The 20738-nt window shown below is 38.8% G+C and overlaps 1 protein-coding gene across 7 annotated transcripts in view; it reads right to left on the reverse strand.

The window, feature by feature from the left end:
• Nucleotides 1–20738, reverse strand: part of ATP8A2 (ATPase phospholipid transporting 8A2) — a 313847-nt gene that overhangs the window by 209916 nt on the left and 83193 nt on the right. For all 7 annotated transcript variants that reach the window (XM_059838776.1, XM_059838775.1, XM_059838772.1 and 4 more), the window contains 3 exons: nucleotides 19743–19882; nucleotides 16515–16653; nucleotides 10374–10438 (listed from right to left, as the gene is read on the reverse strand). In XM_059838776.1, coding sequence (XP_059694759.1) covers nucleotides 10374–10438; nucleotides 16515–16653; nucleotides 19743–19882 — 344 coding nt within the window. The remainder of the gene's footprint in view (nucleotides 1–10373; nucleotides 10439–16514; nucleotides 16654–19742; nucleotides 19883–20738) is intronic.

Consider the following 20738-nt stretch of genomic DNA (forward strand, 5'->3'; position numbering starts at 1 on the left):
AACACACAGTTAAGGTAACAATACTCACAATTCCCAAACTAAAATATTCATTCTTGTATCACACAGGCTGCCTTTCTGACTCTGTGAAGTGAAATACCACATGGGAAATAGGGATTTAGTCATAATGACTTCGGACACTGAAATCAGTCAGGGCAGAACACCATCTTTTGGAAGACACCAGAAGAGTTGAACACAAAGGGTATATCCTTAAATAATATGTAGCAGTAATTATCCTGGGCTTGGCCAGTGGTCTTCTTTTCTACAAACACATCTGTACTTTGCTGCTCCCAGCTTCCTTCAGGCCCTAGTTAACCTTTGCTCATAAAGCATGATACGCTCCAAAAATGCTTAATGGAAAAGAATATTGTAACCAGCCAACTGCACTTGTGAACCCAAACTCAAGATTACTGAAACAGCATTACAAGGCAGCAGACAAAACCACGCTAGCCATTTTAACAGCAGACTGTATTCAATGTCTTATTAGAATAAAAAAACTCCCACAGCCACAAGCTACCAACCAAACAAAAAAAACTGACAAAACCCCACACCAAACATTTTTCTTCCTATTTTAGTCCACGTTATTAAGTCTGTTTAGTTCTTATAATATGCAGTTTACTGTACTTCATATTAACAACAGGCTTCTGTTGAGCACATACATGTAACAAGATTCCCTACATTAAAAAACCCAACAAAACAAAACAAAAAAAAAAACCAAAAAAACAAAAAAAAACACAAAAAAAAAAACCAAAACAAAAAAAAACCAAAACAAAACAAAACACCCACAAAAAACTCCAAAAACAAAAAAATTCTGACAGTAATAATGACGGTGTGAAAATTAATAGTCAAAACCCAAGTAAGAAACCAGGCAATTTAGCACAAGCTTCTGTGATGAAAACTAGAAGCACTCCAGGACTTCATGGTCACAGATTTAGAGCATGCACAGGAGTTAGGTCAGTGGATAGGCAAGGGAACTAATTCCAAATGCAGAGATAGAGGCAGTCTAAGTTGGAGTGGTTTGTCTCTCACAAAATTAAAATATGTGCTAGATGCATGCTTGGTCCTACATGACTACTACTATTATTTTAAATAATATTTATTTTGAGAATTTCCTCCAGGTGACCACTACAAGAAGTTATATTGAAGATTTATGCTCATGGGAGGTAACTACTACACTCCTGTACAGCATCTACAGCAACAACTTTTTATTGCCTTCAGCTCAGCACCTTAGCTCCCAGTATATTGACAAACAGCAACAATTCCTTTTTTGCAAACCAATTTTCTAACACTTTCGGCAATAATTATCTCTCTGATTTGCAGATTTCCTCTGTCACAAGATCTACTTTATTTGTAATCTCAGGTAGCTAAATAATTTCCATTTCTTAAGAAATAAGCTTCACATACTTCCCTCATACAAAAAAATCCTACCCAATAAATTAAACAACCTGCTGCTTTCTCTCCTTCCAAAACCATCACAATGGATTTCTCCACTGCCCTTACTCGACTTCTCAAAAATACTCTGTCTACCTACTCAATAAAATTGCTAATATCAGATGGTGAACCACAGAGGAAAGTAAAGCTTCCTCCAGCTACTCTATACTTTTCCAGACTCCCACAGGTAACCCATTTTATCCCTTCCCCAAGTAGGAGGCTTGCTTATTCCTTGCAGTTTTAAAAGCATTAAAATTGGCATGCATTTGTTGGCAATTGCCACTGTCAGAAATGATTGCATGGCAAAATGCATATAGAGACCATAGGGCAGCCCATACCTAAATGGGTTGGTTTTGTTTGACTTAAAATTCTCTATAATGTATTTTTAACTAGGGCTGTACAACACCATTTCAGATAAGTATCACTTACAATTCATCTCTACATTAAAACTGACAAAGTTTTAATTTGGCTGATCCTAGTCCTTACAACTTAAATGTTCTATTCTCATATACAGTTGGTGCAGACATTTCCTAGACACCCACAGGCAGCTCAGGAAGCAAGAGTACCTCTACTGCTGCACTGCTTGTGTCTTACTGCTTCTAGTTCTAGAAAGAACTGGAAACAAATCTTACTTTTGTGGCATTAACTCTTGGATACTGAGTATCCATTCAACTGAGAAGCTGGACACAAGGCCCAATTTGCTTTCATCATGACAGCTTCTGGCATTTTTACTTTTTTTTTAAAGATAAAAATATAAAGAAAGCCCTAGGCAAGCTTCTCTTTTCTAGTCAAACAAACACCATTCCCTGAAGTGAACAGTAACTTTTCAAAGGCCTCTTTTTCCTTGAGTTTTAAAAACACTCTTAGTTTCCTATCAGCTTACTCAATACATCTGAAGTTTTTATTAAAGTTTATCTAATAAATATGATACCCATTTCAATTACTAAAAATAATTTTAGTAAGAAAACTCCACAAAATCATCAAGATTATGTTTCTTTTTTAAAATTAAACCACCACGGTAATTTCCCTAAAGATTTAGTTATACAATAGATTTCTTTTATTAATATTTACTAAACCTATTAACTCTGTCTGTTGAACTGCAGATTTTGTCTGTCAAGCCTTGGACAGAACTAGAAATCCCTTGAGAACCTGACAGTATTACAACTACTATAGACAGACAAATTAAGTTTTAATAACTTGAAAAGAAAGCACAAGTTTTCAAAAAATCAGCCAGTTAAGCTGTGAACCCATTCCCCTTTTCCTTATGTTATTTACAGGTAAGATGTGAAATATTAATTCCATAATCTAGACAAATATTACTGTACCAGCCTAGATCTTACAAAGCCCCTTAACCATTAATTGGCTTTATTCATCCACATTTCCCAGAGTTCTACTAAACTCTGTATCCAAAAGCACACACATTGCTAACCTTCCCCCCCTGTACCCCAAGGACACAGAATTCTTGAAGCCAGACAGCTTCAGTCACCAAGTAAATGGTCCCAAGTTATACCACAGAATTTGATACCTTGTCTTTCTACACATAGCTGAATCTTCTAGTTTCACTGAATTCTATACTCTAGCTACAAGAATTTGAATTAGTAACAGACACCAAATTCCTCAATCTTTCAAACCAGAGGAAAGATTCATTGTGGCTAGCTTGAAAATCTGAAGCACACGACAAGCATACATAGATACCACCAAAACTCAGCATGATGGAAGCTTCAAGAGGACATCTGAATCACCTCAGCTTGGACTAACACTCATTCCCAAAGCTCTCCAAGAAACCATTATATTCTAGCACTTCAGCACTGTGATTTTAAGGCCCAGTTAGAACATGGGTTATGATAAATCAGGATTTGGGAATTAGCTGATAATTCAAGATATCCAAATCAGTTTTGTCTTGAACACATGGAGAGGAGAGATTGCAAACACTACTTAAGATGTGTAGAGGGTAAGCTAACCAGAAACACTTAGTAAATATGAAAGAGCAACACTAATCCTCTAACATCACTATGTCGGATAAACAACCAGAGATAGTGAGAAAATGCACCTTGACACATTTTCCCTTTAAAAAAAGCTTACAGCATTGTAAAACAGTTATATAAAAAGCCTAGAGATTTCCACAAGATTCCTATGATTGGTTCTACTCTATGCAGAAGGTTAAAAAGCAGAGGGAACACATACTTAGTCAGGTATTAAATTCATCCAGCTGCAGAACTGCTTAATTCTAGTTTCTGACAGACCAATCAACCCAGAGAAATTCTGTGGGACATTTTCTAGTTTCAACCAGATGTAAAACATCTTTTTTTTTTCCTTAATTCCCCTGTGAAGGAAATGTATTCCTTTATGTGACTGATGAGAAGGCTTGGAGCAATCAAGCTCCAGTTCCAAGAATGATTCTCTAATTATTATGAGAGAGGAAAGAATCTTTAAAAAATTGTTTAACAAAGTAGTAGAAAGTCAGTATTATGAGAACCACAGAAGTAAGACCACAGATACCTATATCTCTCTGTTTTCCAAATACAGGATCATGATATATCCTGTGACCCTGAAGAAGTTAGTTCTCTACTATCCTCATTAAGTTAACACTGCAGATGAATAAATCCTATTGCTTTAGGCTGGCTCCACACCAAGAAAGGAAGATTGCTTATTCTTAAAACCCCCAGACAAACTTGCATGAGCAAGGAACCCCTCCAATGAAAGCAAAAGATCAGATACGAAAGCATCTTGAAGAAGAAAGACTATTTAGCTCTTGCCCTTCAATACAGAAGACAAATCTCAACTCTTCCTACAGATGTGCAGTATTAACCATGTCAATCAAGAGGATTAGTATCCATAACTCATCCATACATCAGACACCAGCTTCGTCTTTTTCCCCTAAAAACGCACCATCACGCTTTAATATCAGAAAAACCTGCATTTCATGGGTAGCGTCTCATTAAAAAAAAACTGTTTAACACTTGATTACCCATCCTTATGTTTCCATGGTCTCTTGTGCTTAACAGAAATAAGCACATCAGTATGCTGCAGAGAAATCCATCTTCAAAGCCAACAGATACTTCCATCACCATCCATCTGAAGCTATGCTTCTATCGTTACACACACAACAGAAAATAGATCTGGATAATACTCTGTGATCATCTCTTGATATAAGCCTGCACATATGTGAAGATCATTAGCAATTTTAAGAGAAATAGTGTTTGTTTCCAGTCATTTTCCTCTAACATACGAGAACTCACACAAACGAGACAGCAAATTTTAGCTGGAATCCAGGGAACACACTCTTCCTTTCTATTTGTATGTAATATGATCTATTCTGTCCTATAGCACGGACAAGGCATTAGCCCACATCTGCTAAATACCAGCTGCCTAAAATCAGCTCTTGTCACTAAAAATGGCCACTATTACAACTTAAAATATGAAAGGAAATGTAACTTTGAAAACAGTGTGTTTGAGTTTTTTGAAAGCATTCCCCAACCTTCCTATCCCAATTTCCACTTATAGAAAGAAGTTATTTAGTAATTTTTTCTTAGCACTCCTAACGGTCCTTGCATTCCTTCAGGTCCAAGTACCCCCACTTCATCCAAACCAACTATCACAGTGCCAGGAAACACTAACAGAAAAAACAGAGGCACAGATAAGCAAGAACAGTCATTAATGAATTCTGAAAAGTGAAAAGCAGGATGAAACAAAAATACCAGCCCAACTCATTCACCACTCACAGCTCAAACCTATTAGTATTACTTCCTGAAAAAGTGGTAATCTAATACTTAAGTTACACAGTCCTGTGTGTACTTAAACCTACAGGCCTAGGTAACACCTATATTCTTTCATTTATAATTCTACATAGTACACTCAAATCAAAGCAGCTTTTCACACAAAGAGCTGTATATTTTCCACATCCATACAATTAACTTTCTATGCAGATTAGCAAATACGTGGAGTTATGAAAGATCCTATTTGTTCCGCAAAAACAAACAAAAAAAACCCCACTAAAACCCTTCTACCTAACATATTACTAGATTCTGTTCCCTATGTAACTACTTATTAGCTCGATGTGTATTTCTAGACTAAGAAAAACAGAAATTTGAGCAATAGTAAAAGCTTTGTACAATAGAAAATGTATTCTTTCCCTAGTTTTCCTAATTAGCTTCCTTTGCAAATCCCCAGTGTAGACAGAAGAACTGATTACAATTCCAGGCTGAGTGGAGACTGGAGTAACTTACTAGCCACAAGGCACTAGAGAACTGTTGCAGATGCCCCTCTGAAGGGAGCTGATCCCTGGCTCAAACTGAGCTTGCTCACGTTGACCAGTTTTTCAGACTATTAACTTTGTCTGAATGCACATGGGCAGGTGGTAGCAGGGGAGATAAAAGCCCCAACCTCCTCTCTAGTGTGACACACAAGATGTAACCATCAAAGCACCTACATGGCATTAGCAGTACCAGGCTTGTTCTTGTCTTCCCAGCAGTACCTGCATACCTTATTATCTTTTAATACAGCTGAAGCATACATGATACCAATGCTTTGGAGCATCATCTGGAGTTTCAGGTAACTTTTGTTTTAGTCTGAAAAGCTGACAGTATCTTTAAGCCCATTCTTTGGGAGTAACCAGCATGACACCACTCACTGACAAGGCATAGACATTCCTTCTTTGGCAAGAGAACCAGGATCCCAAAAAGCAACACCTTCAAAATCTGTAATTGTGCTCGAGAGTTTGAAACATAGATTTACATAGAAAACTCACATGGTGCATAGGCTGAAGAAATTCTGTAGGTGAAGGTAAACCTTTCTGTCTAAGTCATAATGCATGCTAATCTTTTTGAGAAGTCTAATACAGAGGACACAACTGGAACCATACTCTTTGCTCAAATACAAACGTGCCGATAAACAATTTACTTTTAATGGCCTTCTGCTCATGTTACTTTCCCTTACACAGTCTGAGTTCTCAATGGTTATTAGAAAAAGTTTTAGACAATAACCCAACAAAACCTGCTATTTCTAGCATATGGCTAACTCCAATGACCAGGTAAGAGCTTTACTTCTTAAGAGATCCACGATTGCCAGATAATATCAGATCTACAGGTGCATCAGTATTTAAATACAATGGATAATGATGCCTGCCAAAGATCTCCTTAATTTTTTTAACTCTTAAGAAGTGTGGGAAAGAAATGTGCCAATTAAGAATGAAGATCATGATAGTCATTGGATAAATCTAATATTCTCAAGGGCAACAGGTCTTCCTTACAGAACCTTCACAGTAATGATATCCTACAGAATAGCTAAAATAAACTAACAACAAAATAACCAAGTTTTCCAGGTCCTCACTCCTCTCTGATGGAATATAAAATGTAACTGTATGTAAAGCTTCCTTGCAGATACTAAGACTATTTGGGAAGTCTAGAATCCGACAACAGATGACAAATTACACTGTGAAACTATGCTTGTTTTTTAAGAATACCACAAACACCATGGTGGCACAAATAGGTACATCCCAACAGTGAAACACGCAAAAGATGTACCTGAACAAGCGGAAAAGCAAGGAAGGCCAGCTTCTGCTTAAACTTTCAGGCATAACTTATCAAGAGACAGGAGCATTGAGGGTTCTTACACAGGAATATCCATGTGCTGTTACACACATCTGTGTATAACCCAGGACTGTCACTGCTGTAGAGCACCCTTACAGTGTAGAACACCCTCACAGTGAGGGGTGTTCAGAATGTGAGCTCTGTAGAACACACAGTGTAGCTCCCTTTACATCAACAGGATTGCTTTACAGCAAAGTACTACCCACAGCTTCAGAACTGGTTCCCTCCAATGCTGTTCCTCCACTACTGTTAAATACAATCCCATGTGATAACTGATACAATTCCCAGCTCTTCTTTTTACAGGATTTATGGGTAGGAACACACACAACATTCCTTGGCTGTAATCCTTGGCTGTAATATCACCTCTCTCATTAGATGTTTTTCAGCCAGGGCCACTCTGGTCATCCAACTTCCCTTCTTCAGGTATCCTGCTCACTGCTCCCACAACTCAAAATTCTCCAAGATGCCAATGAAAGAATTTTTTCCAGGTTAAGAGCTGCACAATAAGACTTCATGGTGTTCCAATTTAATTAAACAGAAACTGAGTCCAAGAATTACACTCAAAGTAAATCTCATGCTCAAAATATTCTCATTTCAAAAAGCTTTATTAGGAAAAAAAAAAACAAGCGAGTATATGTATGCATGTGGTAAAGTCTATAAGGGATAGACATTTGCAGGTTATTATGCTAAGTTTCAAGAATTCAGCTGAATCAAGCTAGGGATTAGTCTTTTCTATTCACAGGAGTTCCCTGAAGAGAACAGAAATGATTGATTTTTCCCCTGAAATGCATGATTTAGAAAAAAAACTTATCTCTCAAAACCAAGCAAAGACAGTTGTTCGATCACATCTCACCTACTGCTGCATGCCAAGGAGCAGAAGTGGGAGGGAAAAGTCACGCAGGGACTGCACAAAGGGGGAAGTGTATCAATATTTAAAAGCTCTAAGCTCAACTTGGATCTTGTAAAAACTCATTTTTAGTATTAATAGATTTCAAAGGTGGAATATATTAAATATAATGCTACAGGATTTCAGTGTGAGAACCTTCGATTTTAGGCTCAGTTGAACAGAAGTCAAAATCTCTGTCAGAGGTGCAACACAAAATAAATATTACTATGGAGATCCCATACTGAAAAATTGGCAATAGAAGTACTTAAAGTACACCTCAGAGTGAAACAACTAGAGGCAATTACTAACAAAGTGTAAGTTTTATATTCAAATGTATAGAGAATCCAATTCTACATTAAAAATGGCAGTAAGAGTACTTTGGAGAAAACCCATAGACTTACTTTAGATGGAAAGCAAGAGTAATACAAAGCATTTCTGATGTGCCAGTTCAGGAAGCTCCACAAGTTTGTACTCATGCTTTAGAAAAATACAGGTTATCTGAGCTAAAGTATCAGTCACCTTCAATATTCATGAGGAAGCATATGATAACATTTCCTTCACTTGAAAGGCCAGCAACTGCATGGGTTTGAGAAAAAGAAAGGGGTTTCTTTTCTTGTCTGACATGCCATGGCCCTCCATTTCCTTTTTTTCTTTTTCTTCCATAGAAGCATAGAAAAGTTAGAGTTCAAATGGACCTTAAAGATAATCTAACTTAACCAATTGCCACGGGCAGGGACACATTCCAATTGACCAGGTTGCTTAAAGCCCCATCCAGCCCAGTCTTAAACACCTCCAGGGATAGGGAGCCCACAGCCTCTCCGGGCAACCTGTTCCCGTGTCTCACCACCCTCACAGCAAAGAATTCCTTGCTAACATCTAATCTAAACCTGCCCTCTTGCACCTTAAGGCCATTCCCCATTGTCCTACCATCACATGTCCTTGTAAACTGTCCCCCTCTAGCTCCCTTGTAGGTCTCCTTTGGATACTCTGCAAGGTGCTATAAGGTCTCTCCAAATCCTTCTCTTCTCCAGGCTGAACAGCCCCAAATCTCTCAGCCTGTCTTCTTAGCAGAGGTGCTTCAGACTTCTGGGCAACTTAGTGGCCCTCCTCTGGACTCATTCCAAGAGGTCCACATGTTTCTTATGCTGGGAGCTCCATAGCTGAACATAGCACTTCAGGTCAGGTCTCACGAGAGCAGAGGGGGAGAACCATCTCCCTCAACCTGCTAGTTGTGATGCTTTGGATGCAGACCAGAATGCCTTTAGCTTTTTTGGCTGTGAGTACACATTGCTGGGTCATATGGAGCTTTTTGTCCAAACAGCCCCAAGTCTTTTTACTCAGAACTGCTCTCAATCCATTCTCCTCCCATCCTGGACTTATGCTTGAGACTGCCCCAACCCAAGTTTAGCACCTTGCATTTGGCCTTGTTGAACTTCATAAAGTTCACACAGGCCCACCTCTCAAGCCTGTCCAGATCCCTCTGGATGGCATCCCTTCCCTCCAGTGTGCGGACTGCACCACACAGCTTGGTGCCACAGGCAAACATGCCGGGGGGGCAAGTTCGTGTTCTGAAAGCTTCCATTAGTTTTTACGTTTACTGACAAATTTCCAATATTGTTTATAGCTGGATTCTGTAACTAAAGTTTTCTACACACAAAATTATTGGAATCACATCAAGGCAATTGGAAAATAACACTTAGCTGGTGATAATTTTAGCACAGTAGTATTACCCTCTTCAACCAGATTTGCAGATATCCAGTAACTCCTCTGGCACTCCAAGATACAGGCTTTGCATCTCCCACCCAATCCCAACCTGCCAATTCTTAATGCAAATGTAAGATGTTGCCTGTTACAAGCACTTTCATCTGTCCTACAAATACCTCTAACAGAAATCAGATATTGAAATCATATCCAATACTGATATGGACATTGAAACAGATAAAATGGAAAGATACCTCCTGGGAAGATTCATGTAAACATATATGATTTTTCTACTTAATTTTGGCATATAGATGCAGAGCATGGCAACCATTTGCAGAACATTTTCTATTTTAGATCTCACAAGCTACTGTACATGGACAAGCTCACAATGCAGGTGTGGTTAGAACTGTTCCCTGCAATACTGAAGATAGAAAAAAAACAAGTTTTCTTCAAACGTTACTCCTAAATTTATACCTCCAAACTTAACTATATTCCTGATGGCATGCTGAAGATTTTTCCAGTTTGCAGAAGAATCAAACCCATGCACCTAAGAACTTGCTCATTCTGAGACTTCAGTTTGATTTGCACATTTTGTGACTGAAGACCTCTGGAGTACACTTTACACAATACACCTGTGTTTCAGCATGAACTGTTTGTCTTGCTACCCCTAAGGGTAAACAAGAGAAACTTAATGTGAAAGCCTGACAACTTGCCATCTTGTTAGCAACACCTCTCTCTGTCAAGAATTACATCAGAATTTGCTTACTTACATCTAGTGAATCTTCATTGACCAGGATGAGAGACATACTCTGTGAAATGAGTCTGCAAGAGTACCCTGCAAGAGGGGAAAAAAAAAAGACAATAAAACACAAGGACTTACTTTTTGGAAGGCTAAGGTTCAAGTTCAACCTTAAGATAAGCATCTATAGGTCAAGTGACAATTTATTTTTGAGCAGTTACTCCTACCAGGCAGACTGCTGTAAACTTTGGTGTATAGGTCACACTCCAACATGACAGATTTACTGGAAACACGGGCTGCATTCTATCTGCATTTTCAAATACATCACTTGAGATGTTTTAATTAAACAAAACACTGTGTGAACTGGATGCTGTAAATATAGCCTTTAGACCTACATAATTTTTAAATTTTTATTTAAGTCTACAAGATGGCAGGTTTGCCTTCAGCACATTACAAGAACAGATCCGAATACACAGTTGCGTCTATGTCAGATGAACTGGAAGTGCACGCATGTTTTCAGCTGATGCTACTCAGTTAGCCCACACAAAGCTTACATGAGCATTTTTTAATCCTGAGTGTCCTGGTAGGTTCTGAGCTCCTTCATCAAGAAGTACAGATCAATCACACTCACAGAGCCCCTACCAACTCCTATAGACACAAGGTAATTGGACTACATTATTCTTGAACAAGACTTGGAAATGAAAGAATGAGAGCACCCAGAAGGCAATTCTGTACATTTCCCAGCACATCAAAATTCAAAACAAAAACTCTCAAGACAGAAGAAAATCTCTTATTTTTATAGAAGTTTAATCATTTACAAAATAAACAGGTTAATTCTGCTCATATTAACAGCAAGAGACAAATGCCACCTTGCATCAGAGTGACCCCACTACATTATCCTAAAAGCTCATGCAAGTTCACTTGGGATTGGCATAGTGATGTCAGCTTCATAAAATAGCAGAGAATTAATTTATTTGAAGCACACACCTTTTATTGCTCATCTAAGCTACATGGGAAAAGGAAATTCAATACAAGTATTTGTTATTTCTGGTTTTTTTAACAGAAATGAATTACAGCAGTTTAAAAAATTGCAATCAAATAAAATGGGGTCTTGGGAAGTCTCTTACTTTTGTTAAATGGAGACTGGAGGGTATTGCAGTATAAGAGTAATGTCCCAGTAAAGAACCACTGCAAGGCTGACAGATTCAAAAGCTGAACACCACAGTCACCATAAAAAGATGAAGTGCCTCTTTCCATATCTTACAACAGCAAGAGAACAACTGAGGCATGAAATCATCTGTGGGATTCTTGATTCCTTAGAAAGGCCATACTGGGTCATCAATTGCAATGCAAATCATTTCCTCAGGCTACAGAGTTTTTATAATTGGGCTAGTTTTGTAGGTATAATCCAGGGTTACCATGTCTGCATGTGTGACTTCTGTAAAGAAAGTAAATCCCTCTCCTTCCTCTGAGGAAGACATGTTTGTATCATAGCCAGGCACTCTCAGGCAGCAGGTCTGATTACCTGCAGAAATTCAGTTTCTCCTCCATTTTCACAGCTGTGAGGACTATGAATATCAAGTGCAACCTTACTAAGACATGTTAACAAGCCTAGGCTTAATTTCTGCTTCAGAGAACAATACAGTTCAACATTGAACTCACACCTGTTGGGAAAAGGATAAAATATATTCTAATGATGTGCAGCCTACAACACGAAAGCTTTGCAGACAGCCTCTGATTCTGCCTGTGATCAAATCTTGGATGGTAGTAGAAAATCTCCAACAGTTACAGGAAAAACACTGACTTTTTTCTCAAGTCAGTTTGCCATTTTTAAAAGTTAGTTTCAGGCTAAAAATGCTTCCTTATTTTTATTGAGAAAAAGAGAATATTACAAATTTAAGTACTTCCCTCTATAACAGTGTTGTTCTTTCCCTAGGCTAAAGCAGTCTTGTGCAGTAGGCTGTTACAAATTCAGCATAACGAATTCAAAAGGATTTTCTAGTAGCATTTGATTAGAACAGCAGCTGCAATAGTGACCTGTAATTTCTAAACCACTGCTCACTGTTTCACTTTACCTCTTCCAAAATGAGCAAGATGCCATTCTAGAAGTCAAGCTGGAATTAAAAAAAATACTGTGGAAAACAGTTGCTCTGCTGTGCATTTTGGAAATCAGGGACTTAGAACAACTTATCCTGCAACTGAAGCTATTTTGCATCTTACCATCACATTAAACAAAGATCAAGATTGGAATAGGAGAATGTAAGTCAACCCTAACAAGAGCTTATAGCGGATGTACAATTTCAGGGCTAAGATGATGTTAAAATCTAGCAAAGTAGCTGGCAACTTTAGGAGTCCAAGTAGTAACTTAAAGTATTACTAGAAATGTCTAAAGTTTTATAATGGTTTGGTAATAGTTATTTCTGGCAATACTAACGTGGTAAGCAAAAATTCACTCTAAGATAAGTATTTTTGTCAATGCTTCTGAGTAAAATAAGATCAACTGCTGGTTCAAAGCCAGGTATAAAATGTCAACCCACACCTGTAAGTTGATATCTAAGCTCTTTAATTTAAAAGTCCGACTAAAAGTCCATGAAGCAGATGAATCAGGTACTTCTGGGACTTACTTTCCTTTAAGTGTCCTGGGAGAAAGATTACTTGAACCAGAGTTCAAGATCATAGCCCACAGGCACATTCATACTGCAGGCATACAGAACCCAGCATCTGAGGGAAGAATGATTATCCTCTGTGTTTAGAGAGGGCACAAATGCTCTGGTCAAACTATGCACAGTGATACAGGCAAGTGTGCTGGCATGGCTCATCTCCTGAACTGAAACAAAGCACAGCTCACCAAGAAGTGTTCTTATCTCTGAGCTGCAAAGATAGGGGTCTGATGGATGTACTGTTAGATGGGTAGGGAATCAGCTGGATGCCTGCATCCAGAGAGTTACAGCCAATTGCACGCTCACATGAAAACCAGTAATGAGTAGTGGCCCTCAAGCCAGTCTTGAGACTGGTCCTTTGCTATCTACACCAGGGACAGACAGGGATAAAGTACACCCTCAGCAAGCCTTGAGAGAACACAAAGCTGAATGGTGCACCTAAATAACACTGGAGAGAAGGGCTGCCACCCAGAGGGACTTCGATCTGTTTGAGGAGTAGCCCTGTGAGAATCTAATCAAGTTCCACAGGGCCAAGTGCAAGGTCCTGTAGCTGTACTGCAACCACCACCAATAGCCATCAGGACAGACTAGGGGATGAATAGACTGAAAGCAGCCCCACTGAGAAGCACCTAAGTGATGAAAAGTTCAATGTGAGATGCTGTCTGGAATATCATATCCAGCCCTGGGGCCCCCAGCACAAGATAGATGTGAACCTTTTAGAGTGAGTCCAGAAGAGGGCTCCAACAGCAATCAGAGGGCTGAACATCTCTCCTCTGAAAACAGGCTGAGAGTTGGGGCTCTTTAACTGGGAGAAAAGAAGGTTCTGGAGAGACCTTTCAAAATACAAGGGGGAATTACAACAAAGACTGAGAAAGACTTTTTACCAAAGCCTGTAGTGGCATGTCAAGGGTCAGTCATTTCAAACTGGAAGAAGGTAGGTTTAGACTGGACATAAGGAAGACATTTTTTTATGATGGGGGGCAGCAAGACTGGAGCAGGTTGCCCAGAGAAGCTATGGATGCTTCGTCCCAGGAAGTGTTCAAGGCCAGGTTGGATGGAGCTTTAAGCAACCAGATTACGAAACATGTCCCTGTCAGGAAGGGAGCAGGAGGACTGTGCCTTCAAAAGGTCCTTTTCAACCTCAAACACAAACAAACATAAGGCAGTGCTTGCAGGCAGCTATCAATGCACACCCTAGGTAAGGGCATTCAGCTCAACTATAGGGACTGATTCATGGTTCAGGGAGGGACACACTTGAGTTAACACTATAATCCCACTCCCAAAAAACAAATCTCTTCCTAGGGAAGTTACTGGCTGGAAATACAGCAGTTCTGGTGTTCTGCTGAGCACAAGGATGATGGCAAGCAGAAATCTCTTATGGGTGGTTTTGTCTCACTGAAAGACAAAGATGACCCAGAGTCTGCAGACTAATGAAAAGGATGAAGCTGCAAGAACACAGCTAAGTCTTCTATAGTTGTTTGCAGGTCATGCTTAAAGATGCTTCTGTACCTGAAGTCCCATTTCAAGAGCTAGAGTTCAAAAGACTGATCAGTATTAAAGCTTATCATGAACACTCTCCTCACTTGCAGAACTACTGACTAGCACCTGTCTCAGTGAAAGGCATACAGCCACCCACAGAAGGTCAACCATTACTCCCCAGAGAAGTTAAAAACGCAATCCAGAGACAAAGACATATGCAAATTCTGAAAACCAAAGAATCAAGAGGAAGCTGGAAGAACAAAGTACTCCAGCTCCTTGACAGAGCTGCCAAGAGCTGAAATATCCCTCAATACACATGCACCTCCATACAGCAAGCAAGAGTCAATAAGTATAACCTCCAAACACAATGACAAAGTGAAAACACTTTTTACTCCCCAGATAGCATAGTTATACCTGAAACATATAGTGCACATGTGGATTGGGTTTTAAGTTGAAGGTTTATTACCGTTTTATTGGATTACACACAAAAACTGGAAGAGTGCCACATGTTTATACTTTCAAGCCAACTTGAACATGAAGCTAATTAAATTAGAGTTTTACTACCAAACTGTACCTTAAACTAAGGGATAATTTACAAGTTTTAAGTGAGATTATTATTCTCCTCAAGCTGCTATAATAAAAGAAACAACAAACCAAGTGTTTTAGAGAAAGCTGGAAGTTAGTCTCCTTCTCAGTCTTCAGAATAAGCTTATTTAGTGGTGTTGAAGTAGCTGCTGTTGGTTAATAAAGCAGCTCATTTCAGGTACTTACATCCAAATGTGTAGCTACATTTTTTTAACAAGTCAAAAGATGCTGTTTCCCTTCTGAAGTTATCTACTGCACACAAAAATTCTAGTCAGTCAAGCAGATTGCATCATGAAACTTTGCTGAGTCAACCAAAACAGTAAAAAAGTTGAAAAGAAACACAAAACAAACCAGACCAAAAAAAAAAGCATAAATGTCCAAAACTTTCCTGAAAATAGTTTAAGTTCGTTTACAGAGCATCGTTGATAGAGATTCTTGAATGAGTTTGAGAAAGCAACCTATGTTGTTAAAGTTCCTTTTAACCTACACCTGTACATCTAAACAGACTAATCTGCAAATCTAAATGCAGTTGTGGAACCCTAACAGCATATGTTGCCTTCTGCTAAAGGAGCTATTTATTCAGTCTTTTTGAGCTCATATTGACTTTAAGACTCCCTAATTACATGAATAATGCAACCAATTTTACATTTAGAACTGCACACAGACAGGTCTGGGTGTATTTCAGGCTATTCCTGGGAAAACCTAAAATGCTCTTTAACAGAACTTACTTAGGTGAGATGTCAGATCACAAGAGTGCAACTCCATCTCTTCCCCTCTCTGGGCAGACTTATGACTGATAGGGAGAAAAATGATGAAAAAGAACACAAGAGCATCATGGCATTCTATTGCCAAAGATGGGACATTTGGGAGGTGTGGCAGGACAAGGGGGTGTGCCTACATCAGGATATGTCCCTTTACCAAGTCTTTACTGCATACTAATAGATGTGCTGTAAAAGGGACAGCAGGGTCAGTTATTTAAGCTTGAATAATCCACCTACGTTCAGACACAGTTTGGAAGATGCTGTAAACTATACATGCTTTGCATTATCGTATTTCCCATTGTATCCCAAACTCGATTCAAAGGAGTCAATAAGAAAAGAAAAAAAGCTTTAAAACTGTTTCTGAAACATTAGTCTGGTAGACTTCTCCTGTTACCATCAGAAAGCAGAGTTACATATATTCATTCAATTAGAACTGCATTTAAGCAAGAGCAGATGGGTCCCTTCTGCCTCAAAACAACAATAATAATAAAAAAAAAAAAGAATATAGCCTGGCACACATAGTGAAGACAAGACTTCACTACAAAATCCCTTCTTCAATGCTATGCCCTGCTACCAAGGAACCATTCTATAAACAGCAGGCCCAATTCTATTTAAAAACACTCAGCACATCTTACATGTGACCTGCTACATACCAGACAAATTCAGAGTAACCAGAATGATGGATACCTATATTGAGAGCTGTTTCCTGTTTGTCACCTGTCAGAATCCATATCTTAATTTCTGCTTTTATTAGTGTGGCTATTGTTTCTGGAACACCTGCTTGCAGGCGGTCTTCAATGGCTGTAGCTCCAAGAAGCAGCAAATCCTGGAGGAAAAAAAAAAAGAAAACAAACCCTCAAAATTCTTTTAACATAAATCTTTGTTTGGAGCATATTCAAAAAAGGAATTAAGACAACATGTTGCATCTCACTGCTAATATTGCACTTTGACAAGCAATATACACCACAATAAGTTTGTAGCATGGCTATTCTACTTCCTCTGCATACAATTCACATTTCAAGAGGTACAGAATGGAACAGAATGTTTTTGATCAGAAAGATGGCAACATTTCAAGAATAATTGATTGAAGTTATAAAAGTCCAAAGTTAGCCTATAGATGAACATATATACTAGACCATTTACTAATCACCATAGCAACATGATGAGTAGTCAGCTTATATATTTAAGCTCACAAACCAAAAATTTTTTGGCATCACATCATTTAAACTAATTTCCGCCTATAAAATGTACATACAGACTGGATACAATCACTCAAAGCAAAAATTATTACAGCTATTTATGAATCTAATCACTACATTTGTGTAATACAAGTGGTATGAACATTAATCAATCCAAGTATCTCTAATCAACATACAGATGTCTGCCAGAAATACATATCTCATACAGTGCATTTAGTACTACAGAGTTAGCTGTATTCTCAGGCAATTCTGTAACAATTGCTTGAGAAGATTTGGCTACATTACAAAAAGGACAGGCAAAAAAATACCTAAGAAATATATCTTGTCAAAAGGTACAGGCCACTCAGATTTTACTTCTAAAAGCATTTTAATGATTCCTTACATATGCAAAGATGATCAACTTAAAACAAATAGAAATAAGTTTAGGTATACTGTATTATTTCAGAAATTGCACAGAAAAAGGTAGCATATCCTATTCTTTGCAGGGACTAAAATTATTCAACAGAAATGAAAACAAATGAACAGAAGAAGTACAAGTTGCTGTTCTTCAGCCTGGGAATGATGCGGCTTCAGCGTGATCTTACCACGACCTTTCTATATAAAATGTAGGCTTATAAGAAAAATTAATAAAGACTGTTTACCAAGGCCAGCAGTGGCAGACAAGGGGTGATGGTTTTAAATTGACAGAGGGCATATTTAGTCCAGGCATAAAGAAGTGACTTGTTTATGATGGGAGTAGTGAGACACTGGCAGGAACACGTTTGCCCACAGAAGTAGTGGACCCACTCCTGGAAGTGCTCCAGGCCAGGCTGGATTGAGATTTGAGTATTGTGATCTAGTGAAAGGCGTCCCCATCCATGGTTGGCAGGCAGGGGTACAAGGACATGATCTTGAAAGGCCCCTTCCAACCCAAACCTTTCCACGATTCCATGGAGAGGGCATTAAAAGCAGCTCCCACTTGTATGAATCTAAGCACACCTAAAGAACAGAAGGGCAATTGGCTATCCATACAGCGCGTAAGCTGACATTAGTTACAGGCCTTGACAGAGCTTCATATTTGCTGTGAGAGATCCAGCTGGCAAAGGCAGAATTGACTCATTCACGTCACCAAGCCTTAGTACTCCACAGCCTCTCAGTGACTCATCAGCTCTGTCGGTGCTAGCAACATTTGAAGGTTACAAACATAATCCAAGTGCGCAATGTAGATGGTCTTTTTTCCCCAAAATCACTTGTTAAGAAGTTACACATGACAGCACAGGGATCAGCATGGCTGAGATACCTGAGCAGGGGAGCTACCACTGCACCTGCTGAAGTTTATGAATGCCAGTTTATCTCTAAGGCCTGCTTCCTGGCATGACTAGCAAGCAACATTAACAGGAAGGCATACAGCGGATAGTTCCTAACTCCAATTCTACAACCCACTCATGGGTTCCCTTTTTTCTTAAACAAGATCCTAATTTGTGAAAAAGGCAGAAAGTAGATGACCAAAAATGACCTAAAGCTTGAAAACACGTTTTGAAGTACAGCAAAAGCCATGCTCATTTTTCATCTCGGTGAAAACAGAAGAGTATGAGAACACAGTGAAAGAAGCAGAAAGGAGCTACCCAAACCTACAGAACCAAGGATGAGATAACCACACTGTTACTGACACACGATAAACACAAAAGACCATTTCAGGCATTGCTTGGAAAATAAACACCCAATCTTTAGCTCTTACTGAAAGAGTTCCTGGAGCTTTTCTCTTACCCCCTGAAAGTTAGCTCCTATCCTAGTCTCAATGTCTTTGTGGATGCCCCATCCCTGGCCTGGAAGTATTCAAGGCCAGGTTGGATGGAGCTCTGGAAACCTGGCCTAGTGAAAGGTGTCCCTGGCCACAGCAGGAGGACTGGAACTCAATTATTTTTATGGTCCCTTCCAAACCAGGCCGTTCTATAATTCTACAATTTGCCCCAACTAATTTAAATAAACAGCAGTGCTCAAGAACCAAAGCAGTATTTTAATATAAATTTTAAAACATATTGAAGTTAAAAACTTGTTTTAAAGAAACCACTAAATAAAATTAAATACCTTGGGCAAGAGGGAAGAGCATGAACCTGAGCAGCTGAGGAGTGCAAATACCAGCACTTGTGAAAGCAGCAAGACCAACAAGGCTGAAAGAAACACTGGCCTCTAGCGTTGGCATTTTAACATTTCTTTCATTGTAGGATTAGCGTTTCAAATAGGTTCTGATACCTACTTTCCCCTTCTAAAATTAAGAGCTCTGCAATTTGCATGGAGCACAAGTTTTCAGCCTTTTTTTAGCCCATGTCCCCACAGGTTTTGGTGAGCCCTACACTGTGCCTATAACAGCCTTCAAAAAGCTTGAACTTGACGGCTGTATGAAAAGGAACACATCTCTTCGTACCCTAGTACATGGGAACTTGGTGCAACAACAATTTACATATATTATCTTTATCAAGTTACAACAACTTTATACAAAACAGGAAGATTTAAAAAGTGTGAGAAAAGGGGTTTTAAGTAGAAATTTTTTTATCTGTAAATTCATCTCAGATTTACAGATTAAGACTGTGGACTGAAGAGGTTACCATCTAAGAATACCTTTCCAGTTTCTCATCTATGAAATTAACTGTTTATTTCATTGTATAAAACCCAAATTCCACTGGAAAATACACATGTAAGGGAATCTGCATCTGATCATCAAGAAAGTATGTTTTACCTTTTCAATGATCTCATAGCACTCCTCCAGTTTCTGAGTTCTGTCTTTCAGAACGGTACTGGATTCATTGTAGACATTCAGCCACTCTCTGTAAGACTTCTCTGACAGATCAGCATAAGCAATGCACAACGTCCTCAGACCTACAGCCATTATCCACAGTAAAATTACATTAAATATCATCATTCATTCAAACATAATGAAGGCTAAATTCTAACCCTCAAGCTGGCACAACAAAAGCTTCTAACACACACTGTTAAACTCTGGATTCCACATAATCTCCTTGCAGATTTTTTTTAAGAATTGGATTTCCACAAATGTAAACCACGAATCTGGTTCATTGTGGCTACTAATGCTGGTGCAGATCAAGAGAGCATTGGACAAAAACTTTTTGCTAAGTATGAAAGCAACCTTGCCTTTCATGTACATTTAAAAACGTTATATTAAAGAACGACTACATACTGTGATTGGAGATAATACTTAGTCAAACATCCTCCACAGCCTGTGCTTCCTTTTAGCAAGACTGTGTTCTCCTTCAGTGTACCAATGTAACTCACACAAACAAGGGGAGCTACACATACACACAATACAGTGATGAGGGTCCACAAAGTACAAAAACCAATTTATTAGACCACTGGCAAAAATTAACATAGAGAAGTAATGATTTCTGTCACAAAATCAAAAAGGAGTGTGTGCCATAAAATACAAAAGTTCCAGTACTGGGAATTTTTGGGAGTCTGCAAAAACAAATTTTTTTAAAGCTGACTGGTATTTTCAGATTTTGGAAGAAAAACACTGGTTCGTGGTTTTACTAGAACTCAGGTGTCCTATGTTATCACAGAAGAGGGAACAAAGCCAGCTTCCCAGCAAACAGAGGTGTTACATCAAAGGCCTCACAGACCATTTCAGATCATCATTGATGTCTGAGTCTACCAGGCTTCCCAGCACATTGAGGCTATCACTCTGCTTCGTAAAAAGATGCTGGTATCCAACTTCTAC

The sequence above is a fragment of the Haemorhous mexicanus genome, chromosome 2 (assembly GCF_027477595.1).
Source record: "Haemorhous mexicanus isolate bHaeMex1 chromosome 2, bHaeMex1.pri, whole genome shotgun sequence".
NCBI classification, from domain to species: Eukaryota; Metazoa; Chordata; class Aves; order Passeriformes; family Fringillidae; genus Haemorhous; species Haemorhous mexicanus.